Source organism: Diaphorina citri, unplaced genomic scaffold (genome assembly GCF_000475195.1).
Source record: "Diaphorina citri unplaced genomic scaffold, Diaci psyllid genome assembly version 1.1 scaffold766, whole genome shotgun sequence".
NCBI classification, from domain to species: Eukaryota; Metazoa; Arthropoda; class Insecta; order Hemiptera; family Psyllidae; genus Diaphorina; species Diaphorina citri.
The window spans coordinates 22,924-40,555 of NW_007378199.1; the positions used below are offsets into that span (position 1 = coordinate 22,924).

A 17,632-nucleotide genomic window follows, 5' to 3' on the forward strand; every position below is an offset into this window, starting at 1 on the left:
ATTTTAATAGTAACTTTGTTACATAGGTATATTTTGTAGGAGCTAGGAGTCCTTAGTTAGGCTATTGAAGTGTTTCGATAGTTTGAGGGAATAGTCAGAATAGTGTGGTTGTAGAAGGCTCGCCAGATAAGCAGGAGGGCGCTTCGATTTTTTTAAATTATTTTTTTATCCTATTTTTTTCAATATTTTTAATTGAGTAGATATGTATATCCTAAAGAAAAATGTAGGTATAAAATATTGTACAATCATTATAATATGATACGTTTATTTTCATTGAATATTGTTTAAGTGTTTAGCGATTGTCAGGAATTATCTATCATCGCCGGAATCTTTTCCAACAAAGCTGAGATACATAAGCCTACAGTCATACTTAGAGTTGCTTAACCCTCCCATCACATCACATGGGCTTGAGCCCAACTCCCATTCATGTACCCCTCCTTACGGTGCCTAACTTCATCTGACAGCAGGTCACCCGTCCACAATAAAGCCAAGCTCACCGGTCAACCAAGCTAACTAGGCTGGCTGTGAAACTTTCGTTTGACCTATTTGTCTCGTATTTTGTTCAGGAAAATGACACTAGGTACTTTCACATTTGGACCCTATCGCCACTGGCAAGTTTACATTCAAGAGTAGGTACGCAAAATTACTGGTATATTAAAATGATTCTATCTTACCTTCCCCCGTACTCTCCATACGGGATGCAGTATTGACCGTGTCTCCGAATAATGCGGACAATTGAGTAGCTACTTTAATCGAGTAGCGACCAGTGACGGCATTACCAGAGTAAAAAGAAAAATTATCAGATATGTCTGAATTAGTAAAGGAGGCTCTTAGTAATGCTGTGATATCCACAAAATTGTGAAGAAGCTCTCAGCTTCAGCACAAATAAATCGTGATTTTGATTTGATTTCATTCTATCTTACCTTCCCCCGTACTCTCCATACGGGATGCAGTATTGACCGTGTCTCCGAATAAACAGTAGCGAGGCATTTTGAGTCCCACCACACCCGCACACACAGGACCTGAGAAATAATATATGCACGGTACAAGCGACAATCAAACACAGAGTGCTCAAGTTACTCATCCAAACACAAACCAAGCTCACCGTTGCTTCATATAGGTGTCTCAGACAGTAGCGGCACCCTAGTCACATCCGACTCAGAGTGGGCCACCATGAGCGGTGTGTTGGGGGCCGACAATGCTTCCCCTCTACCCACCAACCCGTTCAAGTACTTGGCGGCCACAGCACCACTCATATCTGCAGAACCACCCATGTCTCCAGCGGTACCAATAAAACCATCCGTGGAAACGCAAGGGCAAGATGAACTTGAACAGAAGTGTTCTTCAACACGACTCAAAGATTTTCCGCGCATGGAGGAAGCATTGTGTTCGAATTTGTGTTCACATTTGTCTCCTCGCTTGATTGGAGAATAGGGAGCGTTGTTATTTCTTTCGCGGGGGTTTTCTAAAGAATAAGTTTCATACGGAGTTTGGTAACTGACTAGATTGGGGGACGGGCTGTTATTACAACAGATGTTGGAAAACTTTGGACTAGTTGGACTTTGACTGACTAGATCACACGTAGACCCTTGGATACTCCTATTGGGTTTATTACAACTGAGACTACTTTCATTACAACTACTATTCGCACTACAACACCTGTTAGTCTCGTTACAACTGTTATTACAACTTATTTCATTACAATTACAAATGCTTGTACTGTTCTTACAACTCCTAATTTCATTACAATTGCAGCTGCTTGGATTATTGGAACTGTTTCTGTTGTTCATCTTGTTTCGAATTTGTGTTCAAATTTGTCTCCTCGCTTGATTGGGGAATAGGGAGCGTTGTTATTTCTTTCGCGGGGGTTTTCTAAAGAATAAGTTTCATACGAAGTTTGGTAACTGACTAAATTGGGGGACGGGTTATTGTTATTACAACAGATGTTGGAAAACTTTGGACTAGTTGGGCTTTGACTGACTAGATCACACGTATACCCTTGGATACTCCTATTGGGTTTATTACAACTGAGACTACTTTCATTACAACTACTATTCACACTACAACACCTGTTTGTCTCGTTACAACTGTTATTACAACTTATTTCATTACAATTACAAATGTTTGTACTGTTCTTACAACTCCTAATTTCATTACAATTGCAGCTGCTTGGATTATTGGAACTGTTTCTGTTCATCTTGAGGACTAGACCGCCATCTTCTTCGTCACATGACTCTTCACTTCGGCAAAACTCGGGACAAGGTTCGTGCCGGAATCGGGCGTTGTCGGAAATGGTGTTCGTAAAATTTCGACTACCATCGGGCGGAAGCAATCGATTGTTTTCGGAATCATCGGTCGAGAAACGTCGATAATCTTCGTCTATCGCGCTTGAAAGGAGAGGATCCCTCACGGTCAACTCTGTCGGGCAACTTCGACTGTTTTCGGGAAAAGATCGGGCGTTTCCGTCGCATTGGTTCGGCAACAATCGATCATTTTCGTCGTCATGCGAAGAATTTTGATTGTACGCTAATAGTCGGATGTTTTCGCCTTTTGTTTCCGTCGCATTGGTTCGGCAACAATCGATCACTTTCGTCGTCATGCGGAGAATTTTGATTGTACGCTAATAGTCGGATGTTTTCGCCTTTACTCGGGGAATCCCGATCCGCTCTTCGATCGAGTTCGGAGGGCGATGTTCGGGATAGTTCGGGAATTCCGATCCCGCCCGAGGGGTAACGATTGTCGTGCGGGGCAAAGCGAAGTTTCTTGGGTGACTCTAGACTGGAACGTTCATCTTGAGGACTAGACCGCCATCTCCTTCGTCACATGACTCTTCACTTCGGCAAAACTCGGGACAAGGTTCGTGCCGGAATCGGGCGTTGTCGGAAATGGTGTTCGTAAAATTGTTTACTCGAGGAATCCCGATCCGCTCTTCGATCGAGTTCGGAGGGCGATGTTCGAGATAGTTCGGGAATTCCGATCCCACCCGAGGGGTAACGATTGTCGTGCGGGGCAAAGCGAAGTTTCTTGGGTGACTCTAGACTGGAACAGCGGGTGAGAGGGGAGGTGGTGGGGTCAGGGAGGGGAAGGGGAGAGAGGGTGACTGAATTGTTGCGTGGGATTTTGAGAAGACTCCGGGGCTGACCGGGGTGTCGATAATCTTCGTCTATCGCGCTTGAAAGGAGAGGATCCCTCACGGTCAACTCGGTCGGGCAACTTCGACTGTTTTCGGGAAAAGATCGGGCGTTTTCGTCGCATTGGTTCGGCAACAATCGATCATTTTCGTCGTCATGCGAAGAATTTTGATTGTACGCTAATAGTCGGATGTTTTCGCCTTTACTCGGGGAATCCCGATCCGCTCTTCGATCGAGTTCGGAGGGCGATGTTCGGGATAGTTCGGGAATTCCGATCCCGCCCGAGGGGTAACGATTGTCGTGCGGGGCAAAGCGAAGTTTCTTGGGTGACTCTAGACTGGAACAGCGGGTGAGAGGGGAGGTGGTGGGGTCAGGGAGGGGAAGGGGAGAGAGGGTGACTGAATTGTTGCGTGGGATTTTGAGAAGACTCCGGGGTTGACCGGGGAGATTATTGTTGTTGTTGTCTGAAACAAAATAAAATATATGTGGAAAATAGGACTAAATAAAATAATGTGGAAAATAGGAAAAAGAATAACTTGAAAGGATAACTGCTAAGTACATTATTAGACTCGTGTGGTCTGTGTCGTTGTATATTCCTCAACAGATGGGCGAAAAGAGACAATAATTTCCCATTAAGGTGCTGGGTCAACAAGAGAACACCAGACAGTTTTGGAAACTTATGAAAAATTTAAACAGACAGAGACAAAGTTGAGCACATTTATTTTGTTCATGGTGTGTACCACAATGGGTGACCTAGTGTCCCCACATCACTAGTATTACTTACTGGGGGGGGATAGAAATACTGCTGCTGCCCCGCCTCTTCTCCCAGGTCGAAAGTAGTTTGCCGCGTTTGCGTACCCAGGTACATTAACTGTTTGCCAGGTTTCCGGCTTAAGCCAGGACTCCGTGAAACACATTATATCTGGGCTAAGTTTATGGGTATTTTTCAAACTATCCAGGAAAACCTCTAGAGACGGAATTTTATTTGCCGGACCGGGAATCAAACCGGTACGAACGCACTTTATCCGTTTAAGATATTGTTCGCCCGGGGGGGAAACTGAATCCGCGACCTAGCATTTACAAGGTAGATACGCTACCTTCCAAGCTAACTACATTGAATAAGAATATTTTGACTGGTCGTGACTCTTGACTGGAGCGTTTGTCAAGGATCCAACATCAGTGAATCCACCCTGAAATGTATTTCTTAATCTGTCACTCGTGCTTCGATTCTAATTCGACGCAACCACATCTATGGAATATAAGGTAAATTTATCCTCTAATCATCTAATATTGAACATACAGAACTACATCACTTTCCAAGTTTCCATTAATATTCAAAAGCTAGCTAAAGTTCCAACCTTAATTAAACCTAATACTACCCAGTTAGCACGCAAGCTTACATCCAGGGGCTTGATTTTGACAGGATTTCTAAGTCTAACGTCTTAAACTTAAATCCAGTCCTCAGGACTATTTCCCCATTTACCTACCCGGTATCGAATCATTTGAGCTCATCAAATTATTCAACCCGGACCGGGAATCAAACCGGTACGAACGCACTTTATCCGTTTAAGATATTGTTCGCCCGGGGGGGAAACTGAATCCGCGACCTAGCATTTACAAGGTAGATACGCTACCTTCCAAGCTAACTACATTGAATAAGAATATTTTGACTGGTCGTGACTCTTGACTGGAGCGTTTGTCAAGGATCCAACATCAGTGAATCCACCCTGAAATGTATTTCTTAATCTGTCACTCGTGCTTCGATTCTAATTCTACGCAACCACATCTATGGAATATAAGGTAAATTTATCCTCTAATCATCTAATATTGAACATACAGGCCTACATCACTCTCCAAGTTTCCATTAATATTCAAAAGCTAGCTAAAGTTCCAACCTTAATTAAACCTATTATCGAATATCTATATCTTCATATATATTGCTCCCCCACAAGTGGTACCCTTTGTCATCTTGGCAGCCTGCTGGTGAGCAGGAAGGCGGCTGTTCCAGCATTTCTCTCTTCGCCCTCCATTAAACAACAAGCTACCTAATACTCGTCTACACGCGATTACCGCAATGATCACCTCTCCGGTTAGCAACCACAGACTGAGTTGCTTAACCTCAGTGAATCATTGCTCATTCGACGCGCTATTGGGATAATTGTAGGCATCGGCTTTAAAAAACGCCCTTTGTCACTGCAACCTGGTTAAATCTTTTCTGACAAAAAAAAACGTGCTATCGCCACTGGCAAGTTTACATTCAAGAGTAGGTAGGTACGCAAGATTACTGTATATTAAAATAATTCTATCTCTTTTCTTTTCTAACTGACGTTGTACAATTGTATTCATTGAAATGTTGTATTTTTAATGTTATATTATGTACAATAAAAACAAATTAAATTGAATTGAATTGAATTACCTTCCCCCGTGCTCTCCATACGAGATGCAGTATTGACCGTGTCTCCGAATAAACAGTAGCGAGGCATTTTGAGTCCCACCACACCCGCACACACAGGACCTGAGAAATAATAGGAACATCAGCTGTTAAAAAAAAACACACACACACAAACCCGGCCCAAAGTTGCGACTTTCTCGAGAAATTACCTACTACCTCATCCCAAAAGGGGATTTAGCTAAACAGGTTTGATAGAGGGAACTGTAACAATGGAGGTCTTATCGTTCCTAATTCGAAGAGAGAAGGAGAGGACAGGATAGGAGAAAGTCTGTTTAGGATAAAATCCGCCCCGGGCGGGAATTGAACCCGATGTCCAGCGCTTACAAGGCTGACGCGCTACCCTCCAAGCTACCTAACTAGGCTGGTCCTAGGCTGAAGGAAGACAGGATAGGAGAAAGCCAGCCATTCCGAGAACGAACATTATCCCATCAGGATATAATCCGCCCCGGGCGGGAATCGAACCCGTGGCCTAGCGCTTACAGGGCAGACGCACTACCAACTAAGCTAACTAGGTTGGCAATATATAGTGCATTTTATTGAGTTGATTCACCACAGTACTATTGAGGTAATTTCAAAGTCTCAAATATCTAATGTTGGTTGAATTCCATGTCTTGACTGAGATTTGAACCCACGGTCTTCTAATTATCAGTCCCTGTATAGCAATACCTCGCTATTAATACGAGTAGGTGCCTACCTGAGACCAAGAGGCAGACCGAGATACCGATATAGTGATGTCATCAGAGCTGATATTCAAAGGGAGCAGAGATACAATGATCGAAATTGGTGGAGAGGCTTCGTACATCGACCCGTCCCATGATGGAACGATTATGGATTGATGATGAAGTCTTGACTGAGATTTGAACCCACGGTCTCCTAATTATCAGTCCCTGTATAGCAATACCTCGCTATTAATAAGAGTAGGTGCCTACCTGAGACCAAGAGGCAGACCGAGATACCGATATAGTGATGTCATCAGAGCTGATATTCAAAGAAAACAAGGAAATTGGAACGACATCGAGAGGGAGCGGAGATACAATGATCGAAATTGGTGGAGAGGCTTCGTACATCGACCCGTCCCATGATGGAACGATTATGGATTGATGATGACCTACCTGAGTGTATACCGATCCTTAGTTTGAGATCATCATGGGGTCTATGGCGTACTGTAAATCGCTTGACTGCTTCTAGTAAATCCAATGACATGGACGCTATTTCACCTGCATGCTGCTCACCATTACGAATTGGAAGCCCGGATACCTGCACAAATAATAGAATAGAATAGGTTGGTCGGAAGAACTACCAAAAGGAAGAATCTTGCCACTGAATACATTCAGCCTTTTGTTAAGAGGTTTTATAGAGGGAAGTGTAACAACTGAGGTCTTATGGCCCCGAAATCGAAGAGAAAAGGAAGACAGGATAACAGGAAGGACTTGGATTTGAACCACCAATCTCAGGACTGGAAGTCCTTTCTACTAACCACTTCACTCTTACTTACCACCATGTAGGCGTCTCCAATAGTTTCCACCTTGTAGACATCATAGTTTCCAACTATCGAGTCAAAACACGTGTAGAGATAGACATGGACGCTATTTCACCTGCATGCTGCTCTCCATTACGAATTGGAAGCCCGGATACCTGCACAAATAATAGAATAGAATAGGTTGGTCGGAAGAACTACCAAAAGGGAGAATCTTGCCACTGAATAAATTCAGCCTTTTGTTAAGAGGTTTTATTCCATTACGAATTGGAAGCCCAGATACCTGCACAAATAATAGAATAGAATAGAATAGGTTGGTCGGAAGAACTACCAAAAGGGAGAATCTTGCCACTGAATAAATTCAGCCTTTTGTTAAGAGGTTTTATAGAGGGAAGTGTAACTAATGAGGTCTTATGGCCTCGAAACGGAAGAGAGAAGGAAGACAGGATAACAGGAACCTTATCTGTTTAGGACAAAGTCCACCCCGGACGGGAACCGGAACCGAGATTTAGCGCTCACAAGGCAGACGGGCTGGGCTGGCTACCTTCCCGGTTCACTAGGCTGGCTCTAAGAAATTTTAATACACTGGGATAAACTAAAGAAAAAAATCCCGACTTGGACTTGAACCACCAATCTCAGGACTGGAAGTCCACCGTGCTAACCACTACTGAGTGTTACTTACCACCATGTAGGCGTCTCCAATAGTTTCCACCTTGTAGACATCATAGTTTCCAACTATCGAGTCAAAACACGTGTAGAGATCATTGAGAAAATCAACCACCTGATGAACAAACAATATAAATAAGAGATGTTATGATCAGGATTAGTGTTTCATCGCCGCCAGCCTAGTTAGCTTAGTTGGTAGTGCGTCTGCCTTGTAAGCGCTAGGCCGCGGGTTCGATTCCCGCCCGGGGCGAATTTAAACTCGGTTTGCCAGCCTAGTTAGCTTAGTTGGTAGTAGTGCGTCTGCCTTGTAAGCGCTAGGCCGCGGGTTCGATTCCCGCCCGGGGCGGATTTTATCCTGATGGGATAACTGAAATCAACAGATTTAGAAAGCTGTGTCCACAGTTCCACACATAGCCGACACGACGGCCGCCGATCAACGTCGATTCACATCGATCGACGGCCATCGCGTTCACTAGCTGTGTGTGGACACGGCTTAAAATGTTTGAAAGACGGGTTTCATAATCTATTTTGGCGATATGTTGTGCACGAATGAAGGACGTAGGAAAATTGAATGATGGAAATGTAGTTTTTAGTCCGTCCTTCCTTTATTATTACAATAGTAATAAAAAGGTATAAGGGACGGACTATTGTATTCGCTTCGGTGTCGTCGTTTCATCGCCGTTTTTATTTCGCAATGATGAAACGTCTGCTACGTTGGACTCTACGGGTCTGTGAAGCAGCGTAAGTACCCAACCCAGGGTCGAGTGGATTGGAACACCTCGCATACCTTGAGGCACACTCCATTTGTCAAGGGTCTAGGACCTAGTATTAAAAGATATGTGTAGTTTCTATTTATTACTATAAGCATATTTTTCAGGGTCACTCTAGTAATCCAGTTGGAACAAACAATATATGTAAATAAGAGATGTTATGATCAGCATTAGTGTTTCATCGCCGTTTTTATTTCGCATGATGAAACGTCTGCTACGTTGGACTTTACGGAATTACGGGTCTGTGAAGCAGCGTAGGTACCCAACCCAGGGTCGAGTGGATTGGAACACCTCACATACCTTGAGGCACACTCCATTTGTCAAGGGTCTAGGACCTAGTATTAAAAGATATGTGTACTTTCTATTTATTACTATGAGCATATTTTTCAGGGTCACTCTAGTAATCCAGCTATACGGTAGTTACCTGAAGAGGTGTAGACTCCGCGGACATAGCTGTAAAGCCCACTATATCACTGAAGTAGATGGTGACCGAATCAAAACTCTCCGCCTCCACTGATGTACCACGTCTCAACTGTTCCGCCACTGAACGAGGTAACATCTCGAATAGGAGAGCCTCTGGAAACAGAAAATGGAACGTTAGGTGTCTTTGAAGAGGTTTGATATTGAGGGAAACTTAACAGCGGAGGTCTTATCGCCCCGAAGGCGAAGAGAGAAGGAACACAGGATAGGAGAAAGCCAACCGTTCCGAGAACGAACCTTATGTACCCCAGTGATTCTCAAAGTTGTTGCTACGGCGGCACACTTTTCAAGACTTCCGCGGCACACAGTTTGAGAAGCACTGATCTATACTGGTAAATATTAGAAAAACTCTCTGGGCCCCAACCGGAACTTTTTAAAGATCGTTCCTTTTTTACCATTAGTTGTATAGGGCACAACGTATGGTTTTTTACTTCACTACATATCTCAATAATCCTAACAACCAATGTTTACCTACCATGCTGGCACCGGTCGCTGTGCGCATTTACATGTCATAGCTACTCATTTTCCTAGTAGCACCTCAGGCCTGTACTAAACCGTAGGAAATCCTCCATCTTAAAGAGGGGGTTTCGGTTTTTGAAAGGAAAATATTCGTTCAGCTATTGTTTGAGAATTTCTACTGCTGGAGTAAAGGGATTTTTTTGGTCCTATTCGAGACCTGTTCCATGAAAGACGCTGCACTTCCCATTTCCCAGTTCTAAATTTTTACTCCACGCGCCAGCGGAGGTCTTGTCGCCCCGAAGGCGAAGAGAGAAGGAACACAGGATAGGAGAAAGCAAACCGTTCCGAGAACGAACCCTATGTACCCCAGTGATTCTCAAAGTTGTTGCTACGGCGGCACACTTTTCAAGACTTCCGCGGCACACAGTTTGAGAAGCACTGATCCAGGATAAATTCTCCTCAGACGGGAATAGAATCTGCGACCTAGGGCTTGGAAGGCAGACGTGCTACCTTTCAAGCTAACTGGGCTGGCTAATGGCTATAGGAGTTTCTTTTTTTCTTTAAAAAAAAGAGGTTTGACAGAGGGAACTGTAACTACTAAGGTCTTATCGTCCCGAAATCGAAGAGAGAAGGAAGACAGGATAGGAGAAACCCAGCTTACCAGCGGAGGTCTTATCGCCCCGAAGGCGAAGAGAGAAGGAACACAGGATAGGAGAAAGCAAACCATTCCGAGAACGAACCTCATGTACCCCAGTGATTCTCAAAGTTGTTGCTACGGCGGCACACTTTTCAAGACTTCCGCGGCACACAGTTTGAGAAGCACTGATCCAGCTCCACGCGCAAATAATATTCGCAAACGGAACGATGTGTCTTGAGCGCGAGGAGCGAAAGTGAAGAATGGAGAGTGCAGCTGCAGGGTAGTTCGTGGAGTAGGGCCCTGACTGTCTTCTGTCCTCGTGTAAACCAATCCTTTGTTTCTTTTTGATGGACAATATTTGCCACTAACTAACCAAGGGTCTAGTTTTACCTTGCCCTTATGATCAGTTTAATTTGAAGAAACCATTTACTGATGAAAATTTGTAGAGTAAAATCCAGCCCTTACCATCACACTTGCAATGCAAGGACTCCGTAGACCCGGCCCTGTTCACATGATATGTATGCTGTAGGAAACTATGTTGATCCGTGCCTGTATACTCGGCATCCCTCTTAAATTCCGTCAGACCAAAATCAGCCAGTTTGACCACCCAACGGGAATCTACCAGACAGTTGGACGCCTTCAGGTTGCCATGGTAACGCAGGGCGGAGTCATGTAGATATAACATACCGCGTAGTATGTCCGCCACGAGGGATGCTATGAACATGTTGTCCAGCTTTACGTCCTCATTCTCCATGATGTCCTGACGAATAGAATAGAATTTAGATTTTTTTTTTTTTTTAATTTTAATATGATTTTATTTTTGAATTCTGTATGTGCGGAGCGAAAAGATCCTCGAACAGACAGAATAGAATAGGATAGAATAGAATGGAATGGAATGGAATGGAATGGAATGGAATGGAATGGAATGGAATGGAATAGAATAGAATAGAATAGAATAGACTAGAATAGAATAGAATGGAATGGAATAGAATAGAATAGGATGGAATATAATATGATAGAATAGAATAGGATAGAATAGAATAGAATGGAATAGCTATCTATAGAATAGAATAGGATAGGATAGAAAGAAAGAACAATGGAGAATACTATGGATGTAAAATGAGAACTGCGACTTTTTTCCAACAGATTTGACAGAGGGAAGAAAGGGTTAATGAGTTATATGATTTTTTTATTTTTGAATCCTGTATGTGCGGAGCGAAAAGATCTTCGAACAGACCGAATAGAATAGAATAGCATAGAATAGAATGGAATACCTATCTATAGAATAGAATAGGATAGAAAGAGAGAACAATGGAGAATACTATGGATGTAAAATGAGAACTGCGACTTTTTTCCAACAGATTTGACAGAGGGAAGAAAGGGTTAATGAGTTAGAACACAGAGCAGTGAGGGGTTAAAAGAAGTTTTTTGAAAGGTTTCACAAAGGGAACTGTAACAACGGATGTCTTATAGTCCTGAAATCAAAGAGACAAGGAGAACAGGACAGGAGAAAGCCAACCGTTCCGAGAACGAACCTTATCTGTTTAGGACAAAGTTCACACCGGGCGGGAATCAAACCCGCGACCTAGCGCTTGCAAGGCAGGCAAGCTCACTAACTGAGCTGGCTAGGGGCAGGTTAACACCTAAGCGCCAGAAAATTTTGAGAGTACCCCTTTGAAGGACAGATGGAGTGGAGGGAGAGTGAGGGGGGAAAGTAGAGAGCACAGTAGAAGTAGAGGAATGGGAGGGGAGAGTGGCATATACGGGTAGAGATGTAGAGTGAGAGTGAGGGGAAAGTGTGGTATCAATGGGTGGAGAGGTAGAATGAGAGTGAGGGGAAAGTGTGGTATGAATGGGTGGAGAAGTAGAATGAGAGTGAGGGGAAAGTGTGGTATGAATGGGTGGAGACATGCAGGCAAACTCACTAACTGAGCTGGCTAGGGGCAGGTTAACACCTAAGCGCCAGAAAATTTTGAGAGTACCCCTTTGAAGGATGCACCCGTTCTGAAATCCCAGCGAAATGGCGTGGCAGACAAGCCTGACATGACCTTAGCAATTAAACGGCTGTCTCTCTCAGGTGCCAAAAACGAAAAGAGAGAGAGAGGAGGAGGAGGAGGCATTTTAGTTGTGGAAAGAATGAGAGGGAGAAGGGTGAGGGAGAAAAAAAAACACAGATGGGAAGAGAGGAGAAGGAATTTTAGTTGTGGAAAGACTCAGAGGGAGAAGGGTGAGGGAGAAAAAAAAACACAGATGGGAACTTTTGCCAGTGTCAATCATGTGGGATTTTTTCTCTAACTTTTTTCCACTCTTTTTATTTTATCAGGTGACAAGTTAGGTAGGTACCTATTTGGTGACGAGATAGTGACACGGGATTTTTTATGCGGGGAGAGAAGGGAAAAAGAGGGAGGAGAGAGAGAGAGGGAGAGACAGACAGACAGACTTAATCATAGAAGAGCCTGGCCTGAAAACTGATGGTGGCGAGTCGTAGGTACCTATACCCTATACGTATTGGTAGGTATTAAGGTAAATACCTACTCAATTAATAAATAAAAATAAGTTTTTTTTTAATATTTGAGAGTACCCTTTTGAAGGATGCACCCGTTCTGAAATCCCAGCGAAATGGCGTGGCAGACAAGCCTGACATGACCTTAGCAATTAAACGGCTGTCTCTCTCAGGTGCCAAAAACGAAAAGAGAGAGAGAGGAGGAGGAGGAGGCATTTTAGTTGTGGAAAGAATGAGAGGGAGAAGGGTGAGGGAGAAAAAAAAACACAGATGGGAACTTTTGCCAGTGTCAATCATGTGGGATTTTTTCTCAAACTTTTTTCACTCTTTTTTTATTTTATTTTATCAGGTGACAAGTTAGGTATATCTACCTATTTGGTGACGAGATAGTGACACGGGATTTTTTTTATACGGGGAGAGAAGGGAGAAAGAGGGAGAGAGAGAGAGAGAGAGAGAGAGAGAGAGAGAGAGAGAGGAGATGTAGAATGAGAGTGAGGGGAAAGTGTGGTATCAATGGGTGGAGAGGTAGAATGAGAGTGAGGGGGAAGTGTGGTATGAATGGGTGGAGAGGTAGAATGAGAGTGAGGGGAAAGTGTGGTATCAATGGGTGGAGAAGTAGAATGAGAGTGAGGGGAAAGTGTGGTATGAATGGGTGGAGAAGTAGAATGAGAGTGAGAGGGGGGAGCCATCCGCTGAGCAATGTTGACGAAATAGTCATTGAATATTTCTGCAACTGTCAGCGGGTCTCGAACCTCTCTACCCTCATGCACTAATTTGCACTCCACTAATTTGCACAAATTGTTTTTATGAGTATTATTTTGTCGTCAAGGCTTCGTGTTGATGAATTTATCTATTTCAGGGCTTTGTGAGGATAGAGAAGTGTTTGATCTTGAGTAATACGAGTAATTAGCAGAGATAATAATCTTGGTGTTGATCTTATCTAGCAGATATATGATTATGTGATTGAATGAAGTAAGCAGCCTATTCAAATGTCACCTTAGAGTAGCTATGGCTACATTGAGAGCCAGATATATTGGCAAGCTCTCAATTCGGTCGTGTACAATAATCAAACTCTTGCTGCATTGGGAGAAGCAACACGGCATCTGTAAACACCTTCTTCATAAAATTGGAGCCATATATTGACACTTGAGTTTATTGCTATACAAATATGGAGAGCTGAAATTGAATATAAATTGCATCGGTCATTGGTTGTTCTATCTCCAAGTGATCTTGTTACCTGCACTTGCCAAACCTTATTATAAAGCCGTTCAGATTATCATGTCTAAGATCCCGAATCTGAAATCAAACATGAAATCTTGATAGAGGGAACTGTAACAATGGAGGTCTTATCATTCCGAACCCAAAAAGGAGGACAGGATAGGAGAAAACCAGTCATTCCGAGAACGAACCTTATCTCTTCAGGATAAAGTTCAAACCCGAACGAGAATCTGACCCGCTCGCGCCGCGACCTAGCGCTTACAAGGCGGGCGCGCTACCAACCAAGCAAACTAGGCTGGCAGATATTATTTTTACTTTTTAAATGTAGAAAGGATAAACACAGATTGGAACACATCACATGCCTTCAGGCACACTCCAATTGACTCCATTTGTCAAGGGTCTAGGCTTTCCTTACCCTTGGGATCAATTTAATTTGAAGAAAGACGTAGGTTTTCGTTCAGGACAGATACACTACATCGTTAGTCCACGTGACGTGATAGTTTAACTTACTATTTTAAGCTCCTTCTTCATAGCTCGCGTAATGTCCACAGATTTCTTCGGTATCCGTTTGATGGCAAAGATGCGACCCTTGTAGATTCCAATAGGAGTAAAGATGGCGGAGTAGCGGAAGTCAGAGTCGGGATTCGAACTCAGAGACACCTGACTGGTGTGCACGTTCTGAAACCACGAGCAGAACCAGTCAAAAAGTTTGTGGTTATCCACTAGTTTTACCACCGTGGATTGTCTCAGGATTGAGTTCAATCCGAGGCCGAGGTTAACCTGTGTAGTGTGTATTAAGTAAAGGGAAATCTTTGTTTCACCTCAATCCCGATGTGGTAAACCCCAGAATAACACCCAACCCTAGTGCCAGCCAATTACACTCGGACCGTCTGTCAAAACGCGGTCTGTCAGACCAGTCGGAACGAGTGTGGTGGAAAAAGCTTCAGAGTCTTCAGACGGTCCTTTTTCGAAGTACCAAGTTTTTATTTATTTAATGCAGGCCTTGTACCTATTAGCTTGTTTCATGAAACATCAAATTTTCAGACAATTTTGAATCTCACCTCCTGGAAATGTTATGTCCGCTTCTCACGCTCAGACTATCTGACACCTCTGGATCTGTCAGACGATCTGACATTACTCACCCTTGCTAGTTTATAGCTATCACTCAGTTGTATATCCCGGTAGTCCAACTTCCACAGGAGACTGTCTAATTCCTGTTCGTAACGCCAATTCCTGTACACTACTAGTGATACGACTCTGGATTGTACTTACCGGTAAACTCATATTGCTATGTCGTGTGAACGCCCCCACTGGATATAATCCGTATCCACTAGACCCCATCTGTCTGCCCACTAGTGAGTAGTTACCCTCAGCGTCTCCATTCTCATCCATGTATACCATGTACCTGAGAACATACAATATATAATAGATCAGTTGCGCTTACTTGGGTGATGTTTCAAAGTCATAGAGCAGGAAAAATGAGGACCAATGAAATTTTTCTTTTTCTTCTACGACTTCTAGATCCCGAGATAAATAGATTAAAAAAATGCCGGTAAATCGTCAACTTTGACGTCACGGCATACGCTCCCGTAGGCGATGACGTCACATCAAATGTCCCGAGCAAAGCTCCCTCGCAACAGTTTTACCACCGTGGATTGTCTCAGGATTGAGTTCAATCTGAGGTTGACCTGGCTATCTTAAGTATAGGGAAATCTTTGTTTCACCTCAATCCCGAGTTGGTAAACCCCAGAATTACACCCAACCCTAGTGCCAGCCAATTACACTCTGTCGGACAGTCGAAACGAGTGTGGTGGAAAAAGCTTCAGACATCAGACGGTCCTTCGAAGTACCAAGTTTTTTTTTATTTAATGCAGGCCTTGTACCTAATATTAGCTTGTTTCATGAAACATCAAATTTTCAGACAATTTTGAATCTCACCTCCTGGAAATGTTATGTCCGCTACTCACGCTCAGACTATCTGACACCTCTGGGTCTGCACCCGTATTTATGAACAAATTATTGCACACCTAGACCATTTAAGGAATATTCCTACCAAATTTCAGCTTTCTAGGTGTTGTGGTTCTCGAGATAGAGCGATCAGTGTGTGAACTATGAAATGTGAATGATCTGGGTCTGTCAGATGGTCTGACATTACTTACCCTCGCTAGTTTATAGCTATCACTGAGTTGTATATCCCGGTAGTCCAACTTCCACAGGAGACTGTCTAATTCCTGTTCGTAACGCCAATTCCTGTACACTACTAGCGATACAATGGATACTACTAGCGCTACACCTCCACAGACACACGCTATCACTTCCATGTGAGGGATATCCTTTGCAGTTGAGCAAGTGCTGAGCACAGGATTGCAATAATTCGGTATTTATAAACTGGTTTTTCTACCTAAAAACGTTCTTTCTTCTCAAGCTTGACCTCTGCCAAGACTCGTTTGACCAGTCTTGCGAAGGGAAAGAAGGATCTCAAATTGAATCAACCAATCAGAATCAGTTTTAAATTTCATGCGCATCGAAAAACTGCACGTATATTTTGTAAACAAAAATGAAATAAATAAATAAAAACCTGTGATATGTGTTGTGACTTTGTGAGTTTAGCTGTTTTGAGATTTTTTTTTTACTCAACATTCTATTATTTGAAAATTAAAGTCAGATAAAAATATGATACGATAGACACTACTAGCGCTACACCTCCACAGACACACGCTATCACTTCCATGTGAGCTGAGGACGAGAGAGGGTTAATGAGGAGTTAGAACACAGGGCAGTGGAGGGTTAAAATTTGTTACTATAATGTTGGATTTCACCAATATTTATTCAGTCTTTAAAACTCCTGTTAAGCTAACAGCCAGTTAAGTTCCATTTAATTTGTATTGACTTAACAGGGCTGTTAAGCTAACGGGCTGTTTTAGGCTGGAAAGAAGGTTGGAGTCGAACAGCCTGAAATTTCTCTTTCTAAAGAAATAGAAAAGGTTGAGGGCATCCACTCGTAGAAGTTTTGTAGCCAAAGCCCAAATCCAATTGTATAAGACCAAGGCCGACGAAAGACGCCGTTCCCATCTGAACACGGGAAAAGGTGAGAAAGAAGGAGATTATTTATATGTGTACATATTTTCTTTTCGAGAGTCTTTCCAAAACGGAACTGGTTCCCTTTTGGAAACTGAAAAGATGCCTGTACTAAACCATAGAAAATCCATGGAATATCAAATCTGCAGAGAGAAATAATCCTCTCGGAAAATCATATCTTCACAGGCGCTCGTTTTCCTTCTTTTTCCTATATGGTTTGGTACACGCGCTATCCAAACCAACAGAGGGGGCATTGCGAAAGAAAAATACGACTAAAGTTTACAGTCTCTACATCTACAGCTCAGGAAACTTATCGTGAGCTCAGGCCTTAAGCCTAAGTCCCTAATGAAATTCAGATTATCGCGAGCGCTGTGGACTTGAGCTTTGAGGAGAAGAAAAATATTATTCTTTTATTTTATACTTATACTTTTTGTTTGAATAGAAAAAGTTTCCAAAGTATAATAATAAAAAAAGCTAAGCAGATTAATTTATTAAACAAACAAAGCGAAACAATAGCAATATTGTTTAATATACATGGGAATTTATACAACAAACAGTAATTTTGTTTAATACAATATAATATAGGAATTTATATTTTCTAGAGGAAATGTTTGGAAAGATACAAAGATAGGTAATTGAAAGAAATCATCTAGATAGTTAAGAAGGTAAGGAAATTAAAATTGTTATAGTGACCAGGCAGGGGGAAAGTTATTACTTTCTATTACCTTTACGTATAGGGAACCAAAAAAAGAAAATGTTCC

General features: G+C 42.7%; 2 protein-coding genes across 2 annotated transcripts in view; both read right to left on the reverse strand.

The window, feature by feature from the left end:
• Positions 1-1,069: 1,069 nt before the first annotated feature.
• On the reverse strand, positions 1,070-2,888 carry LOC113468545. Its single transcript, XM_026825531.1, has 2 exons — positions 2,792-2,888; positions 1,070-1,790 (listed from the first exon to the last, which is right to left on the reverse strand). Exon 2 carries the CDS (start codon positions 1,788-1,790, stop codon positions 1,113-1,115), a length of 678 nt encoding a protein of 225 aa, XP_026681332.1. The 5' UTR covers positions 2,792-2,888; the 3' UTR covers positions 1,070-1,112.
• A 16-nt stretch (positions 2,889-2,904) lies between these two features.
• Positions 2,905-17,632, reverse strand: part of LOC103511914 — a 30,307-nt gene continuing 15,579 nt past the window's right edge. The window contains 13 exon segments of the mRNA XM_026825529.1: positions 2,905-3,039; positions 3,102-3,595; positions 5,548-5,646; positions 6,696-6,840; positions 7,743-7,841; positions 8,921-9,072; positions 10,538-10,832; positions 11,831-12,027; positions 13,817-13,871; positions 14,304-14,453; positions 14,574-14,626; positions 14,950-15,048; positions 16,476-16,529. Coding sequence (XP_026681330.1) covers positions 2,905-3,039; positions 3,102-3,595; positions 5,548-5,646; positions 6,696-6,840; positions 7,743-7,841; positions 8,921-9,072; positions 10,538-10,832; positions 11,831-12,027; positions 13,817-13,871; positions 14,304-14,453; positions 14,574-14,626; positions 14,950-15,048; positions 16,476-16,529 — 2,027 coding nt within the window.

What these genes read in the sequence shown, in the direction of transcription:
- LOC113468545 (XM_026825531.1), bottom strand. Translation starts at nt 1,790, where the DNA reads ATGAACAACAGAAACAGTTCCAATAATCCAAGCAGCTGCAATTGTAAT.